Genomic DNA, 14,858 nt, shown 5'->3' with positions numbered 1-14,858 from the left:
CCTCTAGCCCCCCAAAATGGGTCAATTTTTTGTACAATGTCAGAATTGAATAAAATTTTGATAGCTTATACCGTGTGCCATTTATAGGTGTCCATGGTTGTGTTCAACCCTGTAGACCTATCATTTACTCCACTAGCCCCCTACAATTGTGTGCAATTCGCCATTAATCGAAGCTGATTGTTGTGTTTTGTTCTATTTTCTCACTATTTAACACTTTTTTCTCAGATAGACCATAAAATAGAAAAACCTTCAAAAATGTATGAATGGAATGAAAAAATAGTTTGTACTCCATATGGTATATTTATTTATTTTTCGTACCAATCATTGTGTTTGACTTAACAATGCGAAACTTTCTTATTGTTATCTCTTGAAATGCATTATTTACAACTTTGCATGTATGGGGACCCATGAGTTTCTGCTTGCAGAAACAACCAAGGTTATAAAAGACAGTGGATGATATGGGACCCAATATAAAATAAGTGAGGAAATATATTAATGTTTTAAAATACACTATAGTGGTATGCAACAGCAACATGTGTTAAGCCACCCTTCTAGTTGCATTGCAATATTACAAGTACCCACATCATTTTATCTGGCCTGAAGGCCTACCAAAATGCTTACACAGACAAAATTGGAAACAGGAAAAATATGCATCGCCAATTATGACCTACTTTGTCACAACAGTAACCAATACCTATTAAAGACTGCTGTAGGCCTAGGTTTTTTTAAAAATCAAATCAAAGCATTTTTTAATGAAAAATCTGTTTTTATATTTTTGGTTGTAACATTTCTTTTCCCTGGCAAGATTAATACCAAATACGGGAACCTAAAAAACTGATTTGGTGCACAGTGGCCTAATTAGGTCGTCTAAAGACCAACACTATTGTACCTTACCAATTCGAGTTACCCCACCATCCCCTATGTTATAAACCCTACATACTGTTTTATTAAAAATTAGAAAACAGAAAAACAAACAATTTGTAGTTTTTTTTGGTTAATAACTAAATATTGAGTAACGTGATTTAAAGTTACGTACGTAATTATTAATTAACTTAGTCGTACTAAATGCTATATTCTTACAAACTACGAAAAGGTATAGTATAGAACGGTAGCATTTTATCTTCACGACCTTATAATCTTTAACAGGTATTAGAAGCTTAAATAACGTAATAGTTCTGTTCTACTGCAAAGCTTTAGTCGACTAAAACGAATTAAACGAGCCTAATAGAGGCAAACATCAAAATTAGAAAATCCAATAGCTCTAGGCGGTTTAATTCATAATATATAACTTTAACAGATTTCCTGCTACATGCTTGAATTGTACAACGAAAAACTGATTGATCTCTTGGGTAAAAATCAAAAGGGCGACGTACGACTGGACATAAAAAAAGTTTGTGATAAGTTGTTTTTTAACTGTTTTCGTTAATCTAAAAACTGTATATAAAACATTTTATTTAGGACAACAAGGGAATGGTATTTGTACAAGGATGCACAGTTGAAACAGCTGAATCTGCCGAGGGTTTATACGAAATTTTTTCGAAAGGATCTGAAAGTCGTCATATTGCTTCGACAAGTATGGGTCAACGCTGATAACATTTCCTATTTGATTTGTTCATCAACTTATTTTAAACAAAACTCACGGCAATGTCTTAATACCTTGATGAAGTTTAAATATTTTTTTCGTGGTCTTGTTTGGACTCAAATCGGCAAACTTCGCTGCCCAGCAAGCGGTTATTACTAAGCATCAATCACAAAAAATCACAAATAACCCAACAAAAAAGCTGGGCTAACAGTGGATTAATTTATTACGCATCTTAGTTTGTTCGCATTCTAGGTAACGAGCTACATAGGATTTAAATCAACACTGATTGCAATTGCTTTACCACCTATGCTGTTTAATTTGTGGGGTCTGAGATTTTTTTCCTTTAAATAGGGTGCATAATGGTGTTTTCTGTCTAAACCAGCGCTGAACATCAGGATATTTCGGACACAGCGATACTCCGGATAAAGCATGTGACACCATTATAGAATATTGTCACATAAGTATGGGTCCCCTTACACATCTTGATTTCACAACGTGTTTTTTTTCGTTTTTCTCCCTTGAAGTTTGTCCATGCACTTTTGGCATGAAATCTTTGGTGGATTTTGATGAAACTTAGTCTTATACAGATGGTAGATATAGTTATATAGATGTGCACTCCACTTTGATGGTCTTAATAACCCTAGTATTTACCCCGCTACCCCCCTAAAATGGGTGAGTTTTTAAACATTGTCGGAATTGGCTGAAATGTGGATATCTTGTAGAATATGCCATTTGTATGTGTTGATTGTTGTGTTCAACCTTTTAGCCCCACCATTTTCCCCGCTAGCCCCCTAAAATGGGTGAGTTTTTAAACATTGTCGGAATTGGTTGAAATTTGGATATCTTGTACAATATGCCATTTGTATGTGCTAAATGTTGTGTTCAATCCTGTAGCCCCCACAATGAAAGGTTTCTGTGTTGTAATAATGTTTATAAGGGCAACCAGACATATGTTACTTGTATCTGTGCATTGCTTGGTGGGCGTTTTTGCGCCATGGCAGTTAGCCCCCAAAATGGGTGCAATTGTAAACAGTTTCGAAATTGGCTACAATTTAAATATCTTGTAGAATATGCCATTTACAGGTATCAACAGTTGTGTTTGACCCTTTAGTTACCCCTCTAGCCCTCTATGTTGCTGGGCACCGCAAATGGGGGGTTTCTGTGATGTAATAGTGTTACAAGGGCACCCAGACTTATGTTACTTGTGTTCGTGCATTGTTTGGTGTTAGTTTTTGCGACATGAAAGAGGTTTGTCAACAGCCTTATCATGTCAAAAGCATTTTTGAACAGGGCTATTGAATGTCTTTGTGGTTTCATATTTTACTGGTTTAGGTGTAGAACCCCACCAGTTACCTCACTATAGCACCCTTATAAGGATGTATTTTTAAACAGTGTTGGAACTGAATGGAATTTGGATAGCTTGTAGAATTTGCTTTTTATAGGTGTTGATTGTTGTGTTTTACTCTAATTTGCCATTATTTGTCCCTTCTTTCCTTTAAAATAGAACATTAAATAAGTCAAACCTCAACAAATGTCTTAATTGTATCAATTTGTATTGTATCAGTTTGTACTTTTAATAGCATGATTATTTAAGCCTAGTACTGATAACTGTGTCATCTAAAAAACAAACTTTATTAAGGTTAACTCTTGAAATTCATTATTTTCAACTTGTGTGGGGACCCATGAGTTTCTGCCTGCAGAAACAACTAAGGTTATAAAAGACGGTGGCTGATATTGGACCATTATAAATTAAATGTAGGAAATGTATAAACGTTTAAAATAGGTTATAGTGTACATGCAATGGCAAAATGTGTTATGCCACCCTTCTAGCTATACAATCAAAATTTCCTTCAATGCGAAGCACTATATTATTTGTAGCAAGCAGTATATCGTGACTAAAAACTGATTTAACAAAATTTTTACCAATATCTAGATTTTAAACTGATGGGTAGCCTAAGGGTGTAATTAAACTGGTGATGTCATTATGTGCCAGTTTATTGACAAAAGTCAAGTATTAGCAATACTTTATTCAGCATGAGATAATTTAGGCATCAAGCAATCAACGGGCCAGTTTGCTTAAATTACTTGTAACTATTAGGTAGGGGCCGAACATGTTGGACGAAGTATCTTCAAAAACGATGGCGAGGACAAATTTTAGTAAAAAAAAGCGTAGATTTATTGTGGATGGACCAAATTACCAAGTGTTTTGTTTGGCCGAAAACCGTGTAATTTACATTTATTTCTTTGTTCTGGTTTATGACGTCATACGTATATAAGACGAAACAAATCACGATTTTAAAACATTCTGCCTCGGTCTATCCTACAATACATATATGTGTTACAGTTACAGGCTGTTCTAAAAGTTGATAACACGGGGAGCCACGGGTGTATATTCACCAGAAACACCGCCTAAAAGCTATTTTGTTTTTTATAACTTATTTATTCATAATTTAATCGACTATTTTACACACTATTTGTCTATATTGAGGTTTTTCATGATTACGGATTCTTGTTTACTCTATTCGACCTGTTGAAAGCCGAAATTAGTACCGAATTCCAACACGAGTTCGCCATTTATATTTTTAAGGGGCCACAGGGATACTTGAAGGGGGCTACGAGGCCAAAAAGTTACTTTTCGGGGGCCACGGCCCACGAAAGGTTGAGAACCACTGGTTTAGAACGTTGTAACTTCTAATAATTGATTAATGTTTTCTGACTGATTTCGTATTTATGCTTCTTATCCGAATCTTACACGTAAAGATTTTCCAACCACGATTTTCAATTAACTTAGTTATTTCTTCGTTGATAATTAACACCATATAACTTAGTTTGAGGCTAAGACTTAAAATATGATAGATGAAGATCTACTTGCACTTTTTTGGCTGTTAAAATCCCAAAAGTATTTTTTACTGTCGTTTCGACGTCCTATACAAGTTGCATTCATCGGGGTAAATAACACTTTATGCGAGTAGTGCAGTGCACGATAAACAGAGGAAAAAAGAATGAAACGCACGCACGTCACAACGAATGATTTGGGCTGTGTACTGCACTACTCGCATTCAGTGTTATTTACTCTGATGAAGGCGGCCTGTATAGGACGTCGAAACGTTGGTAAAAAATAAAATTGCCAGAAGAGCTTAATAAATTTAATAGTATGCCTGGCATCAACAGTTTATACACAAAATAATGTTTTTTAGACATGAACAGTGAAAGCTCTAGATCCCATCTTGTCATTGGAGTTGTAATCGAAAGTAGAAACTTGGCAACTGGAGCTGTAACACGTGGAAAGTTGAGCTTGGTTGATTTGGCTGGGAGCGAACGTGTAGGCAAAACTGGAGCCACTGCTACACAGCTTAAAGTAAAAAGCTTTATTCCAGTGTAACTCACTTAATGTTCAATTAGCCACCGATTGTATAGTTTTGTTTTCATTTTGGAAAAATAACTGTTTTAATTTTACAGGAGGCAAATTCTATCAACAAATCTCTATCAGCTTTGGGAGACGTGATTTCTGCCTTATCGAGTGAACAAGGGTTTATTCCCTACAGAAACAACAAACTCACCATGCTGATGCAGGTGTAGATTAATTTATTTTCTTTGTCACGGCGAGATATTTGCATGGTTTTGTGGTTTCAGGATTCCCTCGGTGGAAACGCTAAGACACTTATGTTTGTGAACGTTTCACCTGCCGACTACAATTGTGCGGAAAGCGTAATTTCCCTGACGTAGGTGTTTGTAGTTGCCCTGATATACGATCTGCGAAAAACTAAATTTGACACTTTTTGCAGTTACGCGTCGCGAGTAAAACTAATCACCAATGATGCCAGCAAAAATGCCGAAACGCGTGAGGTTGTCAGACTGAAACAAATTATTGCCAAGCTGAAAGCTGGAGAGTCGGTTGATGATGTCGACAGTTAAATCTGTGCAAATGAATCGTTTATAAACTTTTTATCTATGTACAGCCACATAAAACACTGCAGTTGTTTTTTAGGATTCTTTGCTATCTCACTTGCAGTCACACCGCGAAGTTATTACTGTGTTTATGTACGACTTAGATCATGCTAAAGATTGACTCAAGGAAGATTTCTACGCTGTTATATTTGTCAACGCACAAACGTGTCATTCATTTCATTCTTCAACAAAATGTGTTCAGTAATTGAAAACAATTTATTTGAAAAGAGGTTACACCAAATCACTGAATTACTCAATTTTTTCAAAAAGTTGTTGTATTTTATATTTGAGTGGTTTTACAAATCTCCTATTCCTTGCAATGTCTGGTCCATGTCTTCACAAATTGCTTTGATCTTGCACTTTTCCGAATAAAGACAATCTGCGATTTTAGACAAAACATATGTTGTAACACAAGACAGGTACACGTTGTTGTTAGTTGACAATAATAACATGCAACATGCAGTCACGTTTTGTGGATGAGTGTAAAATGGATGAGAGGATGAGGTGCTGGGTTAATATGTCGAAATGTCTTCATTGAAATTCCGCATTCGCATTTTTTGCTTATAGAGCTCGTCTGGAAAAAGCCGGCATATAGTTAACAAAGCCAAGCTGCAATACCGAATGACTTATAATGGGTAACGGCTAGATTAGCTTAAACTTTGCAGACAGTTATTTGTGAACTAAAAGTTGTAAACAGCGCGATTAGGTTATAGGTTAGGTTTATAAACAAGGGGGAGCAAAAAAGTAGTGCTCAAAAAGGCTTACCTTCCAGTTCGTCAATGTTTTTCTCAAGCTTTACGACAGTTTTTTCAGCAAATTCCGCCCGTGTCTCTGACTAAAAAAACGGTTTCATTAACTCTATTTTTTAATGGAAGGCACAACAAAACTTACGTCTTTCAATTTATCTGTAAGAGTTTTGATCTCCTCTTCGTAGCTACGTTCTTTTGTGGAGTACTAAAGACACAAAAAATTACCAGCAACAACTTTCAAAATACTTTTTAGAAACGTTTTTCCTTGACAAGTGTCTGTTCCTTTCGATTTTTTGTGCAATTAACAATCAACTTATTAACCGCTTTGTGTTACATGATATTTTACACATATTTGTTAGACGGAACGGAGTGACATTCGTATAAAGTACTCAACGGTACAGACCTTTTCCGCAGCGGCTTCTAGAGACTTTAGATTGTTTGCAACCGTTTTGAGCTCCTCTTCTAATTCAGTTGCTTTGCTGCACAAGACAAATATCTTGAAAATCAACACAAAAACTGCGATTTTTTGGATAATAAATGCTGCAAATATCGACCAAAGTTTTGTAATGGCCAACAACAGTAGTTCTCAAACTGTGCGTCGTTTCAATTTTCCAAGGGCGTCGCAGAATATTTCCGTTTCGTAACTTTTTGTTGTTGTATCAATAAACACAACTTTAATAATAAGTTTTTTAATTAACTTTTATTTGCTGGTGCGTCGCAAGTCCAGAAAACTTTTCCAGAGGCGTCGCAACAAAAACAAGTTTGAAAACCACTGGTCAACAATTTTGCAATAATTATTCGCATCTATAAAAAATCTTTGGTTCCATTAATACCTCTCAGCTAGTTCTGCTCTTTCCTCCCCACGTTCCAGTTCTGTTTCAACCATTACAAGTTTTCTCGCTACTTCTTCATATTTTCTATCCGCGTCTTCAGCAATATTTTTAGCTTCGGTTAATTGAATCTCTTGCATTTCCAATTTTTCTTCATCCTTCAGGGACCGATTTTCAATTACTTTTCTTCCTCTGCAAAGAAACTGTGGTTATTAAATATTCTTAACTACAAGAACAAGGGCATGAGCTACATATATTGGGATATTTTACCGTTCACTTTCATCCGCAGCTTTTTCAGCCTCCTCTAACTTCTGAAGAGAAATGGTTAGCCGCTCTTGGGCACGGTCCAACTCTTCCTCTACCAGTGTAATACGTCGGTTCAAAGAAGCTACTTCTTGTTCCGCCTACCAAAATGGGTGTTTCAAAATGTTAATTCTCTCTTTGTAATTGGTATTTCTCAGCACACAGGAAGTAGATTATTTGTTGGAATTTTTAACTATTCTTAAAATATTACATCAGCAGCCTTTTTTTCGGCTGATTCCAGATCTTCGTTGGCACTGCGCAGTTTTTCTTGTGACGTGTCAAGCTCATCCTCCGTACACTTTAGACGTTTTTGCAAAGACTGGAGTTCTTCTTCGAACTGCATTGTAACATAACTACGAGTTAATCGTTTGACAAGATATACGTTCTAATTCTTGCCACATTACTTACTGAAGTTACTTTTTCCTCAGCCGACTTCTTGTCTGCTTCGGCTTGTTCAGCGCGATCAATGGCATTTTCTTTGTCCAACTTGAGCATTGTCATCTTTTTCTTAATTGCCTCCATTTTTGTTTGTCCGACTGCCTCACTCCACAACGTTTAAGTCAAAAGTACGTCTAAGTCAAATCTTGCTCAATACGGTCAACATATATAGTCAAGTAAGACAAGACAAAGATGTCCTTTTTCGTTTGGCACCGTGATCTATTTTAGTTGATGACGCCACGGCAAGCGTTAATCTAAGAGCCTGACATGTGACGCGTCGAGCAGCTGCTGCGCCACTAAGCGAAGCAGATGTCGTAGCCGCTGACGCTAAACATTCTTTTTGGTTTTGACAAGGGCGCAGGCACTAAAGCATTGACCATTTATACGCGACCAACATAAACTTATTTGCTACATACATAAACACTGTTATTTTTATAATAATACACTCTGTTAAGGTATCGCAAAGAGCTTAAAGCGGCAACAGTAGTTTATCCAATTTAAAGTTTACAAAACGTTGGTTTGTAACTATTTATGGTGATTGAGTTACTGAATAAAAACAACACACGCATTTGCAAACACTTCTAAAGCTATTTAAAAAATTGTTTAATTATGCAAATTTGCAGTAATTGTAATTAAAAACCACCTAGTACGGAAATGGTTAGTGGCGCTTATGATAAAGGCTATGCTCAATAGTTGACCGTAAAAATATCGACGAGGTTGTTTCAGTCTTGTTGGAATCAAGTCAGACAAACGAAATACATTCCTTTTTAGCGCTGTTGGTGTCTGGCGACATGACAAGCTTTTCTAATGTATTAAATTTTAATTAAAACAAATAACCTGAAACCTGATTAGGGAACAATGCTAGAAAAGGGGGTTTACCCACCAAACGTTTCGAATATGATCTGTCCTATCTTTTTTGGTTGAAAGCATGACAAAAGTTTTTAAGACGCGATCGCCACTCTGCAATTTGCTGCGGTGTCAACAACAAGTATAAGATTGGTTAATATTCATTCACCTAAAGCTTACTGTCCAGACTTTGAGGGTTGGATAAAGTAAAAGAAAGGGTTATATCCGTCTAAGTTTTGTATGGCTTTAACAAGACATTTTTGTGGAAGTGTCCCTCGTGGAAAAAACCTGAAAGTTGATTTTGCATTGCAACAAAACGCTACAAGGTTTTTGTTCATTTTGTTTCATAGCCTAATAGCCCTTTTTGAGAGGACAATTAAGGTTCAACTCAAAACTAATCTATTTTGTGCTTTTAACGGAGATAATTCCCGATGTCCGCCGTCGCTGCGAAGTGATTTATCGACAAGACCACCAAGCTTGAATTCCTATTTCATGTCATCTTGGGCCACTAAATATGCGTAAATTTAAGTGCAATTTACTGTGTACATGAGACCCTATAACCCAGTTTTATTCCTTTGTTCGCTCACAATTTTAATGTCTTGGTCTATATACTCAATTTTGCGATTAAGAATTGCTTTAATTGCCAAATGACAAAACGATAGTGTCGTGGGAAATTGAAAACTTAACTTTTGGGTGACCTTCAACTTTTTCCTGGTTGAAACACAGGAACTATAAAAAGTTGAAATGTAGACGTTTTGAAAAAAAAAACAATTAATAAGTTTGGGTGCCACTGATCGTAAACTAAGACATGTTACCATATGGGGGAAATTTGGATCTTTTAGTTGTTTAGGTGGGGCGTGGACAGAAAAGGTTATGGGAAACCCAGCACTTCAACAATCACCAAGCCGGAAATAGTGGCGTCACGTTAAAGCATGATGGAGCGCAACAAAAGTGAAGGGCACAATTGGTGAAATATAATAATCGTTCCATTTGAAGTTGGTCTCGTTACTTTGCCACCACATACAGTATTTCGGAGCTTTATACCATTAACCGCCTAGACTCGTCAAACTAGACTTCGTGTACAAAAAGCTAAACGTTTTTGTTGTGCTAAACAATGACGTTCTTTTCCCGAGACCACGCTACTACGCGCGTCGCTACGGCATGGTGGTAAGTTATGTTAGCACGGTGGAGACGTGGAGTTAAGTCGACGTCTACATAATGCGAAATACGTTTTGTTACTGTTTGCAATAATACTTTGCTTTTTTGCAGAAGTTGTAAATGTTTTAACTGGCCCCAGCCTAAATACCTCCGCCAATGAACCGCTATGTTTGGAACGGTATGTGGGCCCATGCGTTTCTGCTTGCAAAAACATTTATATTGTTACATATTGTGTAAATGTAGAGACCCAATTAAGTAAGGTAACAAATGAACACTTTTGTAAATAAGGCAAATAATGTATGTGTAAAATCATCAAATGGCATATAACATCAGTACAGTATTAATTGCAAATATATTATATAGCCTCCATTTCCATTTGCAGTATTATGAATGCTGCTAATTGTTTATTTTTGACATAGTGTCAACCTTTAGAAAAAGAGCAAATTTGTTTGCTTAAAGCAATCAAATAAGTGAAAGTATATAATTTGAAAATTATTATTTGATTTATAGGGGAAATAAAACAACATATTGCTTATCAAACTCGACTATTAAACATGTGGCACAACATGTCATCTTCACACATCTTTAGATTTACAAAGAAAATAAGTTGTGGAAAATAACACAAGGTTTGTTGGTTGTTGTTTTTTTAAGTTATTTTAAAAAAATCTATGCAGAAGAATACAAATTATTTCACAAGGATTCTTCTGCATTCCACAAACTTAAGTTGTATTTTTTTAAATATTATTTTAATTTCCACCAAAAACTTTTAGTGCTGTTAAGGTTTTTATCTGTTAAAAAAAAACAAATAAAATAGTCAACTTTCATTTAGGAAAAAGTTTTGAAAAGCTAGTCTAGAAAAAAGTATGTGTCACAGTTTCATACAAAACAGGTATGTACAGTTTGTGCCTTAAATTAAACAACGTTGTATTGTCTATACATTTATCATTTGTTTTTTCTGAAAAAGTGCAAGGTAATAAACACAGTTTTACCTGTTAAACCTGTTAAAATTTTAGGCATTTTCGTTTTGGTGGATTTAAATGTAAATATTTTGCATTGTCTTCATTTGTGGATAATGCACAATGATGCTTATAATTCTGACAACTGGAAGTTGTTTGTGATAGATGCTGAGATGAACCACAGTCATGATTTTTCTCTTCACCCTGACACTGAGTGCCAGAATGGATAAACAAGGATTTATTTATTCCACAGTCAAGTAATGAAGACAGATCTTCGGCAGAACACAAACCTTCTGTTGTATTGAGCAAATTTTCTTCTTGTTTCTCACAAAGAATTGCATCAATATCCCCTGAAACAGGTACCCACTCTGGAGGTGGCTCAATTTGCCTTCCTGTTATGGTAAGGTCAATATCTCCAACATCAATAAGAAGACTGTCAACTTCCTTTCCCCCACTAAGCTCTCCCATATCCAGACTTACATAGTCATCATTGCAATGACTAAACATTGTGTCATTAACATCGGATCCGTTCCATGTCCCCAGTTCGATACTTTGGTCTGAACCAATAAACTTATTTTCATTGTTTAGATCTCCCACATTGTCCCCCTGCGAAACTACTGTATTGGGTGGTTCAGTACCTTGCATCATGCCTGCAAGCATGTTACCTTGAGTTGGTGTAGAAACAGTTTTGGAGGACATTGAAACTGTTTGAGGAGGTAACCCAGTATTACAGTTGCCAAAAAATTCATCAAAGACAGAATTCCAATTGTAATCTCCTTTTAAAGATCCAAGTTCTGGAGCTTGCTCTTGAAGAAGATTTGTGTGGTCTATGCTTTCTGATGGGGATGATTCTTTACACTTACAAGTCTGCTTGTTGTTTTGAAGACAAACTCTTTTTTGAGGGCTGGGCTGTTTTCTCTTTCTTCCGGCAAAGGTCGAAAGTATGGTTCCACTGCTGGTAGACTTTGAAATCCCTTGTTGATGTTCAGCACTGCTTTCGTGTAAATCTTTAAAAAAGGGTAAATCAGTAAAAAAATTTAAAAAACTGGGTTGGTGAAACCAATATAGTGACAAAATTTGGCAAGAACTATCTAAAAATATCTGTACATTATCTTGCAGTGGGCTGATATTAAACAAACTGGTTTACCAACTAAACCAGCAATGAAGTGTTTAAAGCAGGGGTGTCCAACACGTGTCACGCGTGCCAAAAGTGGCACGCAGAGCATTTGAAAATGGCACGCGAGCTTTTGCACATTCAGATGGTAAACATTAGAATTTGTTATGCAATTAAATTTGCTTCTATTGATTCCTCTTGGCCTTTAGGTAAAGATGATCATTAGTAAAGTTATACAACCCACTGATTAAATTGCATTTTTAAAAGCAATTCACGTTTCAAATATAGCTGACCGTGTATTGTTGACGCCTAAACTTAGGTCATCTTGGATGAAATTTAGGCTGTTGCAGTGCTTTGCAAACGGACATTAAACACGGCTTAGGAAACCAAACCTACATAACAGCATCTAAAAGCGGCTCGAAGCACCTTGTATTATTGTTTGATGTTGGCCCAATGAATTGATTTAACCAAGAAATTTACAATTATTTTATTTCAGAAAGTTGCTGTGCCACATAATATTAAAACGTGAGTGTACGTGCCATGTTTATGTTGCAATAAAGTGCCCGTTTATTTCGAAACAATTGTAATTGTTGCGTTTCAATCGATGTCAATTCAATTAATTACGTGACTACAAACGCATTTGTGGTTAGTTGGAAATACGTTTTGAAACCGACATAACTTCAACAAAGATGCGATTTCGACGTTACACAAAGTACTCTACGCCAGCAAACTATTCGTATCTTGTGTCGCATAAACAGAATAAAAGGTTTCTGGAGTATCATATACAAGTTTACTCGCATTTGACGACATATTTTTTTCTAACCATTTAATATGGTTCTACATATTGGCCAAATATGCGGATTGAGCCCGTACCGTTAAGACGTTTTAGACATGGTTTGGAAAAAGTACCAAACGTTGGCACGCGAGTGTATTTTAAAACAAAAATTGGCACGGCGGTGTAATCGAGTTGGACACCCCTGGTTTAAAGGTATCAGTATTTGTTTCAAAGCTACAAAATCTAAATATTTAAAGCAGTCCTCTAATTTTAAAGGCCACACTACTTGTTTCTTGGATTGCACTAAACCATGTAAACTTGGAATAAGCTTTCTTACCTGATTGTTTGTTTGCACGGAGTGTAAAATGACATTGGTTAATTTGCCAAAAAGTTAAGTTTTGTTGTTTTCTTTTGCGCTGTGTTTTGCAAAAGTACTTGCTCTTCAGTAGTGTTTGTTCTATGGATTTCTACAAAATAAAAGTTATTACATATTGTTTGTGTTCCAATTACACCTTCTGTTAAATGTCCTTATTCTGCATTCTGTTTATGTTTTGTTCTTTATGGTTCAAAATTCACCATTGAAATTTATCACTTGGTTATGTGATCTAAATTTAAATGTTTCATAAAGTCATGGTCACAGAATGTATACGATTTTACCTGACCAAAACTGTCCGAGTATCGATAATAGCTGAAGTTGTCCTTAATCCATTTCCATATAGAAGATGCTGACATTTTGCTCCGCTTTGATTTATGTAAAGCCATACACACCAAAGAAACTAATGAAAATGGTGGTCTAACATATGCATTTGTTTTGTAGTCAACTGAACCTTGAGGCACATTTAATTTTTTTTGTGATGGTGGTGGTAGTATAGTAGTTTGATATGGTTTTGCTGCATCAGAAAGCAATGGTCCAACAAACTGCTGTGGTTGGATACTTTTTTCACTAGAGTTCTTCTGCTTGCCATTTAAAACTGGTTTTGGGGGCATTGTATGAACACCCTTTTTAGGTATGTCCGTTTTAGTGTGTGAAATCTGATTGGTTGCAAGTTTGTTACCATGTGCTTTGTTCCGGGAATTTGCAATCAAACTATAGTGGTTGCACAAACAAAGATGCTCTGAGTTCATTTCAGATACTGTGGAACTTTGATAACTAGCTTGTTGAAAGTGACAGGCTAAATTTGACTTATTGTCAGAAATAACATTGTTAGTTGGTAAATGAACTGCCCGATGGCCACTTTCCTGTTTTATTTCTTGACTGACTGTTTCCAAGTCTTTGCGATTTTCAAATGGTGGATTAATATTGACATTCAAGTTCCATAACCACTGAAGACTTGTCAAACTATCATCCAGGGGACCATTTGTCTGACTCTGTAAACAAATTCATTAAATTTTATGAAAAAACTACAACAACATATTGACCATTTTAGCTACAATAATAACACTACCCACCATGTTAGGGCAGTTGGAACAGAGTGTTCGTGCATTTTGTCTTAGCTGTGCTTGCATTTGGCCTTTTGTTAGTCGACTTCTGGACATTGATTTCATCTTGTCACACAATATGTACTATTTATACAGTTTAAACATACTACTGAAATAATACACAGAATTTGCCCTGTATAAAGTTGTTTGAAGTGAGAATTTACCAAAAAAAACTATTCTATTTGAAGGACAACAATCCAAACAAAATACGGTACTACGTACTTTAGTATTTGTTTAGGAGAGTGAAGTATCATTTACGAATGCCTTTGCAGGAAAAAAACTATTTTCTGTCGAACCCCAACGAAATATAGAAAAAATCAGTTACACTAATGACTAAGTCATAGACGTCAAGTGTTTTGAGATGGATAAAAGCGATGCAAATCCGACAAGCCACACAGCCTTTTGAGCTTTGCCCTGGCGCACAAGCGTCTGTAACTACCATGGCGATAACAACAAAAAGTTTGTTATGACATAGAAATCATATATTTTATCCTGAGTTTTTTTCGCAATATTATAGCAATATTTGCTTTTTTTAATGGCCAGCTAAATTTCTATTCTTCATGTTAAATTAACCGTTTATTTTTTGTAAAAATATGTGCATCTAGTGTGCATTATCACTCTCAAATGTTACAACAACAAAATGTGTTATTCAGTTTGACAAAAGAGTTTTTTTTCTCAGA

At 35.8% G+C, this 14,858-nt stretch overlaps 2 protein-coding genes, 1 long non-coding RNA gene and 1 pseudogene across 7 annotated transcripts in view; 2 read left to right on the top strand and 2 right to left on the bottom strand.

The window, feature by feature from the left end:
* Nucleotides 1–5,997, top strand: part of LOC145238498 (uncharacterized) — a 64,303-nt gene extending 58,306 nt beyond the window's left edge. For 3 of the 4 annotated variants that reach the window (XM_080101690.1, XM_080101689.1, XM_080101688.1), the window contains exons 21-26: nucleotides 1,298–1,390; nucleotides 1,459–1,573; nucleotides 4,780–4,940; nucleotides 5,042–5,155; nucleotides 5,216–5,304; nucleotides 5,368–5,997. In XM_080101690.1, coding sequence (XP_079957816.1) covers nucleotides 1,298–1,390; nucleotides 1,459–1,573; nucleotides 4,780–4,940; nucleotides 5,042–5,155; nucleotides 5,216–5,304; nucleotides 5,368–5,497 — 702 coding nt within the window. In that variant the 3' untranslated portion in view covers nucleotides 5,498–5,997. Of the gene's footprint in view, nucleotides 1–1,297; nucleotides 1,391–1,458; nucleotides 1,574–1,933; nucleotides 2,887–4,779; nucleotides 4,941–5,041; nucleotides 5,156–5,215; nucleotides 5,305–5,367 lie in introns of those variants that run through there. The other variant, XM_080101691.1, reaches the window with a different exon arrangement.
* LOC145238502 (uncharacterized) lies at nucleotides 5,911–8,002 on the bottom strand (annotated as a pseudogene). The gene is made up of 8 exons (XR_013862134.1): nucleotides 7,821–8,002; nucleotides 7,624–7,749; nucleotides 7,380–7,513; nucleotides 7,113–7,301; nucleotides 6,683–6,758; nucleotides 6,422–6,484; nucleotides 6,296–6,365; nucleotides 5,911–6,104 (listed from the first exon to the last, which is right to left on the bottom strand). The product of XR_013862134.1 is annotated as an uncharacterized LOC145238502 (transcript).
* A 1,320-nt stretch (nucleotides 8,003–9,322) lies between these two features.
* Nucleotides 9,323–11,655, top strand: LOC145238503 (uncharacterized). Its single transcript, XR_013862135.1, has 4 exons — nucleotides 9,323–9,863; nucleotides 10,365–10,480; nucleotides 10,684–11,526; nucleotides 11,596–11,655. It is a non-coding gene; the product is annotated as an uncharacterized LOC145238503 (long non-coding RNA).
* LOC145238501 (uncharacterized) lies at nucleotides 10,050–14,329 on the bottom strand. Its single transcript, XM_080101693.1, has 4 exons — nucleotides 14,149–14,329; nucleotides 13,357–14,067; nucleotides 13,037–13,166; nucleotides 10,050–11,817 (listed from the first exon to the last, which is right to left on the bottom strand). The coding sequence occupies exons 1-4, from the start codon at nucleotides 14,242–14,244 to the stop codon at nucleotides 10,856–10,858; spliced, it is 1,899 nt and encodes a 632-aa protein (XP_079957819.1). The 5' UTR covers nucleotides 14,245–14,329; the 3' UTR covers nucleotides 10,050–10,855.
* Between the last annotated feature and the right edge of the window lie 529 nt (nucleotides 14,330–14,858).

Source organism: Phallusia mammillata, chromosome 7 (assembly GCF_965637545.1).
Source record: "Phallusia mammillata chromosome 7, kaPhaMamm4.hap1.1, whole genome shotgun sequence".
Lineage (NCBI taxonomy): Eukaryota > Metazoa > Chordata > Ascidiacea > Phlebobranchia > Ascidiidae > Phallusia > Phallusia mammillata.
Note: the sequence above shows the minus strand (reverse complement) of the source record. Positions and strands in the feature narration are given on the sequence as shown.

Excerpts from the sequence above, each read along its gene's own strand:
- LOC145238501 (XM_080101693.1), bottom strand. The coding sequence starts at position 14,244 with ATGAAATCAATGTCCAGAAGTCGACTAACAAAAGGCCAAATGCAAGCA. Across the intron at positions 14,068-14,148 it reads GTTCCAACTGCCCTAACATG|AGTCAGACAAATGGTCCCCT; the intron begins GTGGGTAGTGTT and ends ATTTGTTTACAG. Across the intron at positions 11,818-13,036 it reads CCGTGCAAACAAACAATCAG|ATTTACACGAAAGCAGTGCT; the intron begins GTAAGAAAGCTT and ends CCTTTTTTAAAG.